Source organism: Bacillus rossius, chromosome 12 (genome assembly GCF_032445375.1).
Source record: "Bacillus rossius redtenbacheri isolate Brsri chromosome 12, Brsri_v3, whole genome shotgun sequence".
NCBI classification, from domain to species: Eukaryota; Metazoa; Arthropoda; class Insecta; order Phasmatodea; family Bacillidae; genus Bacillus; species Bacillus rossius.
This window is the reverse complement of record NC_086339.1, coordinates 20,485,375-20,499,268: the sequence shown is the minus strand read 5'-3', so window position 1 is coordinate 20,499,268 and position 13,894 is coordinate 20,485,375. Positions and strand designations below refer to the sequence as shown.

The 13,894-nt window shown below is 37.0% G+C and overlaps 1 protein-coding gene across 11 annotated transcripts in view; it reads left to right on the top strand.

Annotated features, from left to right (window-relative positions):
- LOC134537674 (prominin-1-A) overlaps positions 1-8,047 on the top strand; it is a 224,089-nt gene extending 216,042 nt beyond the window's left edge. For 7 of the 11 annotated variants that reach the window (XM_063378377.1, XM_063378376.1, XM_063378372.1 and 4 more), the window contains 2 exons: positions 3,397-3,495; positions 6,351-8,047. In XM_063378377.1, the coding sequence (XP_063234447.1) occupies positions 3,397-3,495; positions 6,351-6,366 (115 nt within the window). In that variant the 3' untranslated portion in view covers positions 6,367-8,047. The remainder of the gene's footprint in view (positions 1-3,396; positions 3,496-6,350) is intronic. The other 4 variants (XM_063378381.1, XM_063378380.1, XM_063378379.1 and 1 more) reach the window with 1 other exon arrangement.
- The last annotated feature ends 5,847 nt before the right edge of the window (positions 8,048-13,894 follow it).

Here is a 13,894-nt window from a genome sequence, read left to right as displayed (position 1 = left end):
TAATTGAGAGATAGGAGAGATATATATCTAGAATGACACACTGCAACTGCATGTACAGTTGCCCGTTTTCCCCCTACTTCTCCCAACCACATGGAGTTTCTCGTATACTTGTTAATAAATACTTTATATAAGCCCATGTAGGTTGTCCAGTTGTGACAAAACGTCTTGTCTTGGTCAAGAATGAATGTTTGCGAGAGGAGCAATGCAGATGCTCCCAATAGGTCGGGCTCCGTGTACATGAAGCGGGCGGAGTCTGTCTGCGATCTGGGCAGTGCTGTTCTCTCTTGCAGCTCCATGAAGCGGAGGTACTTGTCTCACCCGAGGTGGCCAGACCCCGCACAGTGGCGCAAGTAATTAATACACACTCGCAAGTACTGGTGGTATCTCGTTGCTCGCATCTGTGCTGTAGTTCCCTGGCAGCTGTAGTCTCTTCCCCCCTCCCCCCCCCCTTCTCCCCCAATCCTGCTGTGTTTGTAGAAATGCTTGGGCTCATAAGGCACAAGAGATCCATCTGCTCGTTCGTTGTTCACTCTGTTCTGTGTAGTACTTAGTATCATTACCACAAGTCTAGTTTGTCTCTGTACCCCCGAAGCTCATTAGAAAGTTAGTGCATATTGCACACCCTAAAACTGAATGAATTTGAATTTTTTGTTTGAATTGTTTTGTAAGAATAAGAATCCTCTAGAAATTGTTTTACACCAGGTTTCTGGTCGTGGTCTCTTATCTTGCAAATCTTATATTTTCATAAGCAGCATGGATTTAATATAAATTTTTCTTTTTAATTGTTTTAGCTTTGCCATTGATTAAGTAATGAAATAATTTCATTATATACATAAGACATATTTTGAAATTATTTTTCTGCACAAGTTAATGTTTTTTTTTTTTTTGTTGAATGGTATTATAGTTCATTGTGTTTAGGAGTAAGAGTCTTTTTGGTAGTTTTCAAAAAATACTACCGATTGCAGCCGTTACCATGGTGTGACTTCCGGAATTTTTTTTATATTGTTTTTCGTTTCATGGTTCATTGACCCCAAAACCATCGTCAACTCAAAAGATTATATATATACACACACACACACATACTCACATATACATGTATCACATTTTTGTGGACACAATAACTGTCTTAATTTTTCACATCACTTCCAAACTGATAAATAAAATTTAAAAAATTTGGAAAACCTCAGTCAAGTTCATTAATGGGCACTATCAGATCAAAGGGGTAGAAATGGGAAAGGTTTTTTGAAGGAAAAAAAATGCTATAACTCCCATAATATGGTGGATATTTCATCTGTTTGAACATATTATAACTCGTAGGAGTAATACAAAAATTTTTAGTCTGATCAAATTTTTGTTATGACCAACCATAACTGCAATGGGTTGATAAAAAAAAAGGGGGCAAAAAATTTTTTCTCTTTTGTGGGCACAACATTGAATATGTACAAATAGTTTCTTTTTCTTATAATTTTTATCTAAAACTATTATCTGAAATAATTTTTGATAAGACGAACCATTGCCGTATGGGATTAAAAAAAAGAGGGTATAATTTAAAAAATAATAATTCATTTCTCCCTTCGTTTGCTTTCAAATCCTTCCCATGTGTTGGCGGGAATGAAAGATTTTTTTAGGATTTGTGTGGGTGAAGGGGGGGGTGTATATCCTTCCCCACACCTTGTGCACACCCCTGACTGAAACCATTCTAGCATTTGCCTGAAGCTATTTCAGGAAACCAGATGGTGGAACCTAGGGATCCAGAACTGGGTTTTCTGGAAGGAGAGGGTGTCTTACTACCAAGTCACCTGGCTTCATTGTGGTGTAAGGTGAAGGGGCAGTTCGTCTTTAACTCCGGGATAACCTGCTATTGAGAGTCTACACTGAGAGTTGTTATGGGTATCATATCAATCATAACCTTGCTGATAGAGAGAGATAGATTCTTGTCTGTAGGAAAGACTTGCGAGAATTGCTGTGGGAAACCCGTCTGGCAAGGACTCATTCGGCAAGCAGTAGGCACCAGATCTTGTTGTGATGAATTTTCTCACGAAGGACATGAATCCTGGTCTTGGGAAGATGTGCTGAGCTCCAGAAGTTGATTTTTTGTTTATTTATTTTGGTTTTACTTTGTTAACGAGATCATCAGAAATGGACAAATACTACAGAAATATGGGAAGGATTCAGACATAGCATAGTCATTAAAGGATTTCGGTGTGCAGTAATACTTTTTGTTATACAACTGTTCTTTTTATTTGATTCTGCAGGGAATTTTTTCACAGAATAGCTTCAGCTATTGAGTTTGATCTCTATGATCTCCAATAAGAATTTATCCAAGTAATCATATAAACTTACCTGGAGTGATTTGGGAAACAGAAATCAGGATAGATGAAATGGTATTCAAACCCGAGGCTTTTCTAATGCGAGTCCAATGTTTTACCATGTGACGTCTCTGTTGGTCAGAAGGGGATGAATGGGATGGAGCACACAGCATTGTGGGCAGGAAGTTCCCTGGGCAGAAGGGGATAAAGTCAAACGTTTGGGGCGTAAAGTGAGGAACCTGCCTTCTGTCGTTCGTTGCGGCACGACACCCACGGCTGGCAGACAACACGGGCTGGTGGGAGCGTCAGCTTCTTTCGTCCTGCGCTCACAAGAGGTGGAAGGGAAACACAGGGAAATGCCTGACGGGTGAACTGTTTGTTTTTCACTACTTCGAGCACTTGCTGTGTGACCTTGGACAGCCTGGATCAGGTTGGAGAAGACTTATCTCATTGACCATCATACCCAAAGAAAAGTATAATCCCAAGGTAAATGCCACACTACGTAATTTGCATGTCATTTGAAAACAAAATTTCTCTTGTGTTTTTGATGCCTCCTGTGAAAATTTTACTATGTAGGCAGCCGAAGGATATCAAGACGTCTGGTTGTCTTGATGCATGAATAAAATCACACAAGTGATTGTTTTGCAACAGTGATAAAACTATTTAATTGCCTTTTGATTTATAATGGTGAATCTGCACCGCAGTGTTGGATACCCACTTCTTTTCTTGTGCAAGCATGACTTCTTCCATGCATGATCTGCACTTTCTGCAAGGGCGTGAGGAGGAATGTACCATTATTCATCTTATGTTTACATTGGCCCAGAAGTGCTTTTCTCGTTTGGCAGCACAGTAAGAGTTTGAAGCACAGCATGGTTGGCGCAAATAACGTTTCTTTGGCTGCTGTGCATAACGAAAACAACGTTGTTGTTCCTTGCTGCCATGTTCCTGTTCAATAGTTAGGAATGTGTACGTGCAAGTTGTGTGCCGTCCCTGAGACGGGGTCTGTTGCTGTGGAGATGCTTGCGGTGTGGTGGTGTAGCTACGTGCAAGTCTGTAACGGGTGCGGTCGTTTGTTCTGTGTTGCCAGGAACTGGGACTACCCCAACGGGAACTCGCCCCGCTACAATAGTCCCCCCCTGTCCACAGAGTATGAGAGACCTCCACCGTACTATTATCCGGGGCCAGGGTAAGCATGTGTTCTCTCTCTCTTCCGAAAGTATACTATTGCATGAGAGTGTCTCGGTTATTTGAAATTTTCCATCTTACGTGCTCTTCACTTGAATTTTTTTTTATTTCTCTCCATTGGAATTAGTTTTCTATTTTCCTGAATATCTTATCTTCTAACTTGCTTGCTTGCACAAAATTTAATCTCGCAAACCCTTACAATTATGTATCAGTTGCAGATGAAATAAATTGATACGTACTTGCACCAGAGTTAGTGATTTCAATTTTCCATAACCCATGAATAACTCATAAGCAGACATTATGTAATGTCGCCGTAGTATTTTTTCACTTTGATAGATAATTTTTTTTTACCCAATAAAGGTTAAGACTCTTAATGAACGGGAAGATGGCTTTGGCTTTGGCTTTGGCTTTGGTGTACTACGTATCATTTAATACATTGGAGGTGATGTATTCTGATTTGGTGAAAGACTGTTACCACCTAGCTGTAGATGAGTCTAGTAGGTAATATTTGTGCTCATTAATTGGTTTACATTCGAGTCTGTTACGATTTTGGTATTGCAGCTGTTGATTGTCCAGTTTTGGTTGGTATTAGTGGTTATTGTGTAGAAGGTAGCTAAAATTTTAACGAGACAAATTCGGTGTAGTTTTAACTGTCTGGTTTTAATTTGGTTTTAGTGGTTGTTGTTTAGAAGGTACCTAGCTAAAATTTTAACGAGCCGAGTTCAGCATAGTGATACACACTGCAGGATAAAGTATCCACTTAGCAAGTTGACATCCAAAACAAATATTTTTTTCAGTATTTAATTCAATTCAATTATTTAAAAACATTACATTTTAGTATAATATTCGAGCTTTGCCATTGAACCGAATGTGTCGACTGGTGAGTCTATAATTTTAAATGGTTCAGAAATGTGACATAATTTTGATTACTGTACTGTGTTGCTGTGGTGTCAAAGGAGAATGAGTTGGTCATAATATTAAAAAAAAAAATTTGATATAATTGAACTCATCATGCAATAAAAAAAATGAAGTGGGTGATCATTATAAATTCCTAATTATAAACATTACAATTATAGATTAATCACTATAATATAATTAAATGAAAATAATTATTTTATGCAGGATTTACCATTAAGATAAAAAAATTACAATTATTGTTTCATTTACATGACCTTAATGGTAAGAACTAAAAAATAAAACACCACTGATAGTTACAAAAGGAAATGAAACAATATAGTTAACAAATTTTATGAAAATGATATGAAAACAAAAAAAAAGTTTTAAAGTTCACTTCATTATGATCCGAACCATAAGTTTCTTGTACTTTCTAGAATATGGAAGAGAGAAAAAAGTTTATTTATAGTGTGGTAAATTCATCAAAGACTTCTTGAAAACATTGCATAAAATTGCAAGTTTAGTACGATTATTATTTATACTAAAACTGTTGGTACAGAAATTTAATCAGATATAATTAAAAAGTAAACATTAATCAACATAAGCTAAGCCACAGTGAAATTTTTTGAAAGTCATTTTGAATTGTGAGTTGTCGTATCTGTGAGATATCTTTGTCATCTGACAATCATATATCGATTTATATTTGATTGTCTCTTATGTTAAGTCATATTACATTCTAGGTCCTATTGATTGTTTTAATGATCAGTTTTATGCCTGAAATTAGTATATAATTAACTCCTAACATTATTCTTATGTAAATTAATTTTTGGTTCATATTCATTTAAATCAAGCATTTTTATTTTCTTTACTTTTATTTAGAAGATTTATTATCAAAATTAAAAAAATAATGTGCCTAATTTTTTATATCAATACTTTATACCAAAAATGCACAATCCTATAATCACAAATTTATAGAATGAGAGCATTCAGTCACTCAAATTATTATTATGAAGGATAAAAACAGTCTTAAATACATGAATTAATAAGTTAACCAATCCAGAAAATTTTTTGTTACAACGATTTTTGATTTCTTCTTATCTAATGACCAGTAAACCTCTAAAGGGCAGATAAAAATTCTTTGGCATGATAGTGTTCTCAGAATGTTTTTTTAGCACTGCAAAGAACATTTTGTGACATAAATTGTTTGGATCCTGAACGTGTGTATACAGCGTGACAGATCTCGGAGAGCCTGAGAGCTACATCATAGGCAATACATTTGTTATTCTTTGCAGGACATATCAAACACGTGTAGTCCAGAAATCGACAGTTGTATACCTATTTCTTGCACCGCCCAGGCTTTCAGAGATCTGAAGTGCTGGGTGCATATGTGATTGGGGGGGAAAAAAAAAAGGAAAAAAAAAAATCTATTACCAACATGAATTGAAATCATTTAAGATAGTGTGATGTAGTTATATGGTAGTTTTCCTATTTTTTGTAGGTTGTTAGGTACTGTTTGAACAACAATTTTTTGGTTCCTATGTTAGTAGAAGGTAACATGGGTTCCACCCATTTCTCAAACGTTAAGCGAGTCAAAAGGTTTGTAAAGAACGACGAAATGTGTGTTTTATTTTGTACTGTTTGTATAAAATAAGTTGATAAAATTTATATGTGTGTTTCTGTGAAAGCAAAACTTGTTGGAAATTTTTCCGGTTTCGCAGATAAATTTCCGGATAAATTCTCCGGAAAACTAACATGTCTAGCGTGTGGGGGTGGGGAATAAATGCGTGGGGGAGCAAGCATGTGCATGTGCGTGTGTGTGTGTGTGTGTTTATAATTTTTAAAGGGTTGTGTGTTTGTCTGAAACCGTATTTCTTGTGGTTCTGCTCCTATATTGAGGTGGATTGCAGGCACCCTTTGGGAGTGGAATTCGACCCTAGTGCGACTGGTGTGTTGTTGTTTCAGTGACGCGAGGAGGTAGGGAACCATGCGAGGCCAGGAGGCTGCCCTGTATCGGTTCTGCGACTGGATGGCGAAGGGGGAGGAGGAGGAGGGACCGACCAGCGCGTCGCCGAGGTGGCCGGGCACTTGCGCCAACCCTTCATTCCACCACAAAGATTTTATTTTCCAGACAAGTGTTTTACGAACAGGACTGCGTACAAATAAATCTGGCACGTTATCTTTTGTATGAAATCCGTTTTATATTTTTAAGTTTTGGAGGTGTGGAAAAAAAACTCTTTTTGTGAGATTATGTGCCATTTTTCTGAACTTGTGATATGTGTACTTCGTGAACAGCCAGAATGGCCGACGTTATCTGGTGGAAGGAAGATGAGAGCAACAGATAACTACTTTCAAATGGTGGAAATTAATGGGTGGATTGTGGTTGAAGATTTTACATGGTGTTCATGGTGTACTCTTGCTGCAGTATTCCTAGACTGGCAGGAGAATTTTGTTTTCATTTGTGCATAATATTTTTATAGTTGTTGAAATGCACAGATATCTTACTGCTTGCACATTAGTGGATGTGACGCGTAAAGTGCTTAGAACTGTACATTTACGAGAATACCACATATTTGTTTTTATAAGTGTAAATAATTAATCACATTTCATGTTGTTGGAAATGAAATGTACCTCCAGAGACATTGGATTGGGAAGGTTTATTTGGGACTGTTGAGGTGGAACTTGCCATAATGTTATCAAAGTAACTTTTGAGTGGCAGACATGCTGAATTGTTGAATTATAATTAGTTATTTTAATGTATGTGATAATACTTTACATTTAATTTTTCTATTTATATATAATGCTTCTCAACATGTGTAGACTTGAAATATTTGTGTAGTGAACATCACAAAGATATTACTTTAAGAGAATGAATGATGTGAATTTGAACTTGAACATAACTTTTTCTACTGCCAATTGTGTATGCAAGATGTGTACGTGTGATTTCTGACAAAAATGAACGATACACTGGCTAGACAGTATGTTACTAGTCCATTTTAACAGAATAACATTATTTATTTGTACCAATAGTTACTTCATACAAATTGCTTACTAATAAATTTTTTATCATCAGTGACAGTACTTTTCAGTAGCTGTTGAATAAATGTTTACTGCTCGCATAGGTACTCAGTTTACAAATGTGATATGTTTCACACTGTTGCCAGTGTTCATGATTCCATTAACCCATAAATAAACAATGATGTTAAATTCTTGCTGTGTAGATGATATTAAAATTTAAACATTGTCTTGTTAAAAAAAAAAAAAGTAATTTAATCCTACCCAAGGCAAAAAGAACCATTTTCAATGGGTGTAAATTAGATGTCCGGTAGTTTTAATAACACAATGTACCCGTCCACAATATATTTTTTTCAAATTAGGTAGATGATAAATTGTTCCAAAAACACAAGAAAACCACACAAAATAAAAAAAAATAATGCGGGTCTAAGAAATTTGGAACAAAAGTTTTAGAGTGTATAGCATGTATATTTTTCAAAAGTTTGTTCAATGATGTCATTTTAAATTTAACACATGTAAATTCTATCACAGTTGTGCTCCGTCTGTGTGTCTGTCATATTGATAATTCTTTTAAACCATATTTCTTCTTAGTGAAATAAGGTCCACACAGAAGTAAAAGTGTAACATAAATAAATTATATATTGTCATTTTCAGTGTTGTTATTACCCAGCATTACTACCTTATAATTAATTCACCTTCATGAGTGGGATGCTTAAGAATCTTGGCTTCACTTGCTACTCAGCTACTGCCAAGTTTGTTAATGTCATTACAGATGCAAGAATAACTTTTTGGTGGTGATCTGTTTTTTTTTTATTAAAAGAAAAAAAAAACCTGTGCCTTAGCTTTTCCTGCAGTATACCAACTTGATAAAATATTAACACTTTTGCAGCTAAACGTGTGCAAGTACAGGAATAAATAAATTAAATTCTGCTGCTTGAACAATGATTTTAAGATTTTTAAGTGTGTTTATTATAAATACAAATTTAAAGTATTAGTTATATAGTTAATTTGTAATTTGCAATTCATTTACAGGCAAATAGAACCAATTATTCACTTGTTTCACTCTGGATCCAACATGTAGAACCTTTCAGATGCATTCTTTTCTTGCATTCTAGAATAGTTGTTAATTGTTACTTAAATGTTTTTAAATGACATTGAATAGGGAGGCAGTTTGGCATATAATAACTAGCATGCATCTTGCAAGTTGATAAACATTCTGATATTTTTTTTTAAAGAATATTTGATTTATTTATTAAGATGGCTACATATTATAAAACTATTTGAAATTGCTAAACTTAAATTTGCTTTCAAAATTCTGGTTGATATGATCCTTTCACATTGTCAGTTGAATTGCTAGAACTGATGTGCAGCTATGCCAAGGGTAATGAGTTAACAGTTTATCATTTTTATGTAGCTAAGTTTCTTACATATATGCATGCCAATGGATCAGAACAGAGGAAACACCAGCTCCTCAAAGTAGCGCTGTTCAATATATGTAAGTGGTTTTGAAATAATAACACCAATTAATTGATGCATGTTTTGAAGTAGTGTTTTCATAAATAACAAGTAGTGCACATTTTAATCTGTATGAACTTTGGATTCTTTTACACTCACAATAGCAACGGGGGGAAGTGAAACTTAATCAAATACTACAATTTAATATGACTACAGATGGGCTAGTCGATTCTTCGGTGCTTTGATTCCTGAATTAGAATCGGAATCGCACCTAGAATAGAGGGAAATTTTGGAATATGAATTTGAATCGGGATCAAAGAAATGTGGAACTGACCCATCCCTAAATATGACATATGAAAAAAAATAGGTAGCTTATCTTTTTCTGAATAGCTATCTGCATCTTTCACTTGTTAAAATGGTAGTCGACAAACACACTTCAATGGCTGGAAATTAAAATATTTTGATTAATGTGCACTCCTAGCTCTGGCCATACTAAAGAGCGAGGGGTATGTGAGCGCAAATCACTTAGCACGTCTAGGTGCTATAAAATGAGCGACAAGAGCACACAACTACAGCTTTTATTCCTTCCCATCTGTTTGCATAATAGCATTGAGGAGGCGTCATTTCTTGCTGGTTGATGATGAGTACAAAATGTTAATAAGGAAGAAAATTGGTGTACATCCCATCAACAGCATGAGAAGAAATTATGGAAAATTACGCCATCTGTATCCCCGACTGAGAAGATATCCCAAATACTTAACTTTTGGTATGCTATCATCATCATTTTTGACCTGGGTAGAAGCTGTTAAAAGTAGATGTGTGGTTATAATATTGAAGCAGCCAATACTTTGCACACAAAACATCACTGATCAAAATTGTCTTTTTATACTGTATACTGTATTTACCAGCAGAATGGTTGCCCCCTGTGTATGGGTCGTACACTTAATTATGCACCAAAAAAATCTTAACATTTTCATTGTAAGGGTCACCCTCGAATTTAGGTCACGTCATATATCTGTCTCCAGTAGAATACAAGTAAAGTCTTTGTGGTCATGTGTCTGCTTATTGTTGCATAAGAAATGGCACTGATGTCCTTCATCTTTCCCTTCTTCATATTTAATGGCCCTTCCTCCCTCCTCACCTTTTCACCCTAACACTATCAAAATAAAAATACAAAGTAAAAGAGTGCATTATTTTTATACTCATGTTTCCCTTCCCATCTCCCCCAAAAGGGAAAAGACCGCAGGCTGTTTCCTTCTCAATATTTTTTGTCAGTATCTTAAATAAAAACAAGCACGCCTTTTATAGCAGTTTTGTCATGAATGAAACGTTGCAGTAGAATGCTTTGGAAATCTCAATGTGAAAACAATATTCGGACACAGTTGCATCACAAAAACCTGTTGTGATGATTGTGTACGGTGCCAGTTCATGACTAGAGAGGGATGGAGAACCATAAAAACTGCTGCATGGCCACATGCGCTCGCACACACGCACGCACGCACTCCCTTCCCCTCTTTCTCATTGGGTGGTTTCTTTTTAGACTCCCCCTCTTGCCAAGCACCAGCCAGTGGCGGACTGCCACATCACATACCGGCTACCGGCATCTGCTGGGTAGCCGCACAACAGGCGGCAGACGAAGTTTAACAGCACAGTTCACGACGCTTTACACTAGCTGCTGAGATAGTTTAATTAAACAATTTATATTTGCTCGTGACATATTTATTGAAAACCAACACAGACTAGTTATTTAAGCATATAGTATTCAACCACAACAGTGCAATGCTGTTTTTTTTTATTACCCAAAATGTAAATTTTCACATATGGGTCGCAGTACATTTTATTAAACAAAAAATCTGCATAAAATCTGCAAACCATACGTGAGTAAATACGATAATTTTGCTTTCTGGCCACAAATTATGTGAATTACTACTTACAATTTTTACATAAAACGAGCATTATTAATTATTCCTTGTAAAACTCTCTCGCTGTAGCATGCACCTGCACATTTCCACAAATGTTTATAAATGTATCTAGTGTTTCCCCCTATCACATTCTCATTAGGTCTATTAAGTGCAACCCAAGATAATTGTTAACAATGCTGTGTAGGAGTAAGATGATGCATGTGTCGTGTGTTATTTAGCTACAGATTTAGAACGTCGGTTGCACAGAGCAATCAGATATGCTGTCGCAATGAGCTTAAACCAGAAAACAATATTTGTTGGAAGTACGAGGGCTATCCAGGAACTAACTTAAGTTTTAACGTGGTGTGACAAGGGGAGAGGCTACCGCCACATGTTTGGACGCCTCTCAATCGGCGCGCATCCAACTGCAGTAGTGTAAGGTCTGTTTCTCTTCTAATTAGTTAATTGTGTATTTTTAAAATGTGTGCTGTAATAGAAAAATCCTGCCAGCTGTGAAGAGAGAATGCAATTTTTGTGATCGTGAAAAAAATAAAGAAAACACAAAAAAGCCATGAAATCTGATTTTCATACAATATTTGCCTTATGACAAATTTACACAAAAATGCCTACCTGTATCATCTTGCTATTAAAATAATTCACAAACCATTTTACACTGTAAATACAACAAGAAATAGCAACAATCCTTAAATAACTCATACATACACTATGGAACTTGTATTGTCTGCCATAAATTAGTGCGGTATGTTGTATAGGTGAGCTATTTTATTTCTTCAAACACTAATTCTAAATGTCAACAAAATGACTTTTGTTTTGTAACATATTTGCAAAAAGCCACTCAATTCACAATTTATCAAAATTCAATTCTCTCTTTCTCTAATCATTCTGGGCTTAAAACTTTAATCCTTCGAAAACAATTAAAACCCTTTCTTAGTTAAGCAAGTCTGTACACAGGGCCGCAACTAGGGGGGAGGGGGGGAACAAGCGGGGCATACGCCCCGGGCGCAAAGCTGTGGCGCCGAAATCGCCTGCATTGTAATTCCTACTACAACTGGTAACTGGTAAAAAGTTTTTTTTAACTTGCATGCTAGGAATGTCTAATCTGATTTACAATATAACGTCTCAACATATATTTAATGAACAAGTCTAGTGATTATACGGACTACTTTATGGACATAGTGGGTTCATGCATGGAAGGTACAGTAGCACAGAAACTGTTACATGTAGGTATGAAAGATGCTTAAATAGCACCATTTTTCCGTGGGAGGGCCCCCGGACCCCCAGCTTTATTGGTGTGGTATGTGCAAAAAAAGAGGGGGGGGGGGGGGCGCATGAATCCATTCATGCCCCGGGTATCAACGGACAATACATCTATCCAGCCATTTCATTTTCATTCTACCAGGGAGTCAGAAACAAGGAAGAGGTAGGTGTTAGTTCAACAGAGCTCAACAGATGGCAGCACCTGCCAATAAACAGCATCTATCCAGCCATTTCATTTTCATTCTACCAGGGAGTCAGAAACAAGGAAGAGGTAGGTGTTAGTTGAACAGAGCTCAACAGATGACAGCACCTGCCAAAAAAACAGCATCTAGCCAGCCATTTCATTTTCATTCTACCAGGGAGTCAGAAACAAGGAAGAGGTAGGTGTTAGTTCAACAGAGCTCAACAGATGGCAGCACCTGCCAATAAACAGCATCTATCCAGCCATTTCATTTCATTCTACCAGGGAGTCAGAAACAAGGAAGAGGTAGGTGTTAGTTCAACAGAGCTCAACAGATGGCAGCACCTGCCAAAAAACAGCATCTATCCAGCCATTTCATTTTCATTCTACCAGGGAGTCAGAAACAAGGAAGAGGTAGGTGTTAGTTCAACAGAGCTCAACAGATGGCAGCACCTGCCAATAAACAGCATCTATCCAGCCATTTCATTTCATTCTACCAGGGAGTCAGAAACAAGGAAGAGGTAGGTGTTAGTTCAACAGAGCTCAACAGATGGCAGCACCTGCCAAAAAACAGCATCTATCCAGCCATTTCATTTTCATTCTACCAGGGAGTCAGAAACAAGGAAGAGGTAGGTGTTAGTTCAACAGAGCTCAACAGATGGCAGCACCTGCCAAAAACACAGTTCCTCTCCAGCCATTTCATTTTTATTCTACCAGGGAGTCAGAAACAAAGTAAAGGAATTATTATTATTATTATTTCAAAAGTGCTCAACAGACAGGTTGCACCATAAAAAAATGAATATCTGACCAGGAATATAAAATGAAAAATGGTAGTACATTAGCTTTAAATTACTACTAATATTATGAATTTATATAATTGCTTAACTGAATGGATTTTATTTCTTTTTTTTGTATTTAATAAGCTGAGATTAGGTTAACTAATTAACTAGCAATAAAATAAAAGACGGTACCTGCTGAACACACGTAGGGATGCCAGCCAGTTTTTCAGTTTATCAACCAGGCATTATTAGCCTGAATAGGTTTTCAACCCTGCAACCTTCTATTGTGAGTTTAAAGGTGGACAGAATATGATTGGCATGCCTCGTGGAGATAACGATAAAGTCCTGGATGCTGTGGACAAGGGCGAAGAGACATCACTGACATCTCGGGGTATGACTCATACATGGAGCCTAGATACTTACCAGTGTGTCAAGACGGTTCAGCTTTGACTATCATTGATGCCCCACATGCGTGCAGTTCAAGACGACTAGCTCCGACTGCCCTGGTAGTCCTGGCCTCGAGCGTACACAGAATTCCATTTGTGTGGGGGGAGGAGGGGGTAGAACAGAATTACTTTTCCCACTTTTTGTTTTCAAATTCTTTTCATTTGTTAGTGAGAATAATTGTTTTTACGATTTGGATTTGGGGTGGTTTTGGTTGGGGGAAGGGGGGGGAAAGAGTGGTGATATATCATCCTGCCCCTCTCCCCCTTGGATGATGCATGCACTTGCTGCCACAACCCACAACATTCAGCATGGTCAGTGTTGTTACCACCTTTGGTGGACCGTTTCATTGGCCCTAACTGATAGCAAGGGTGCCGATCCCCAGTCTTAGTGTAGGTAGCCGTGACTCAAGTACTACTGGGTAAGGATGATGAACATGATGCACATTAATCTTAT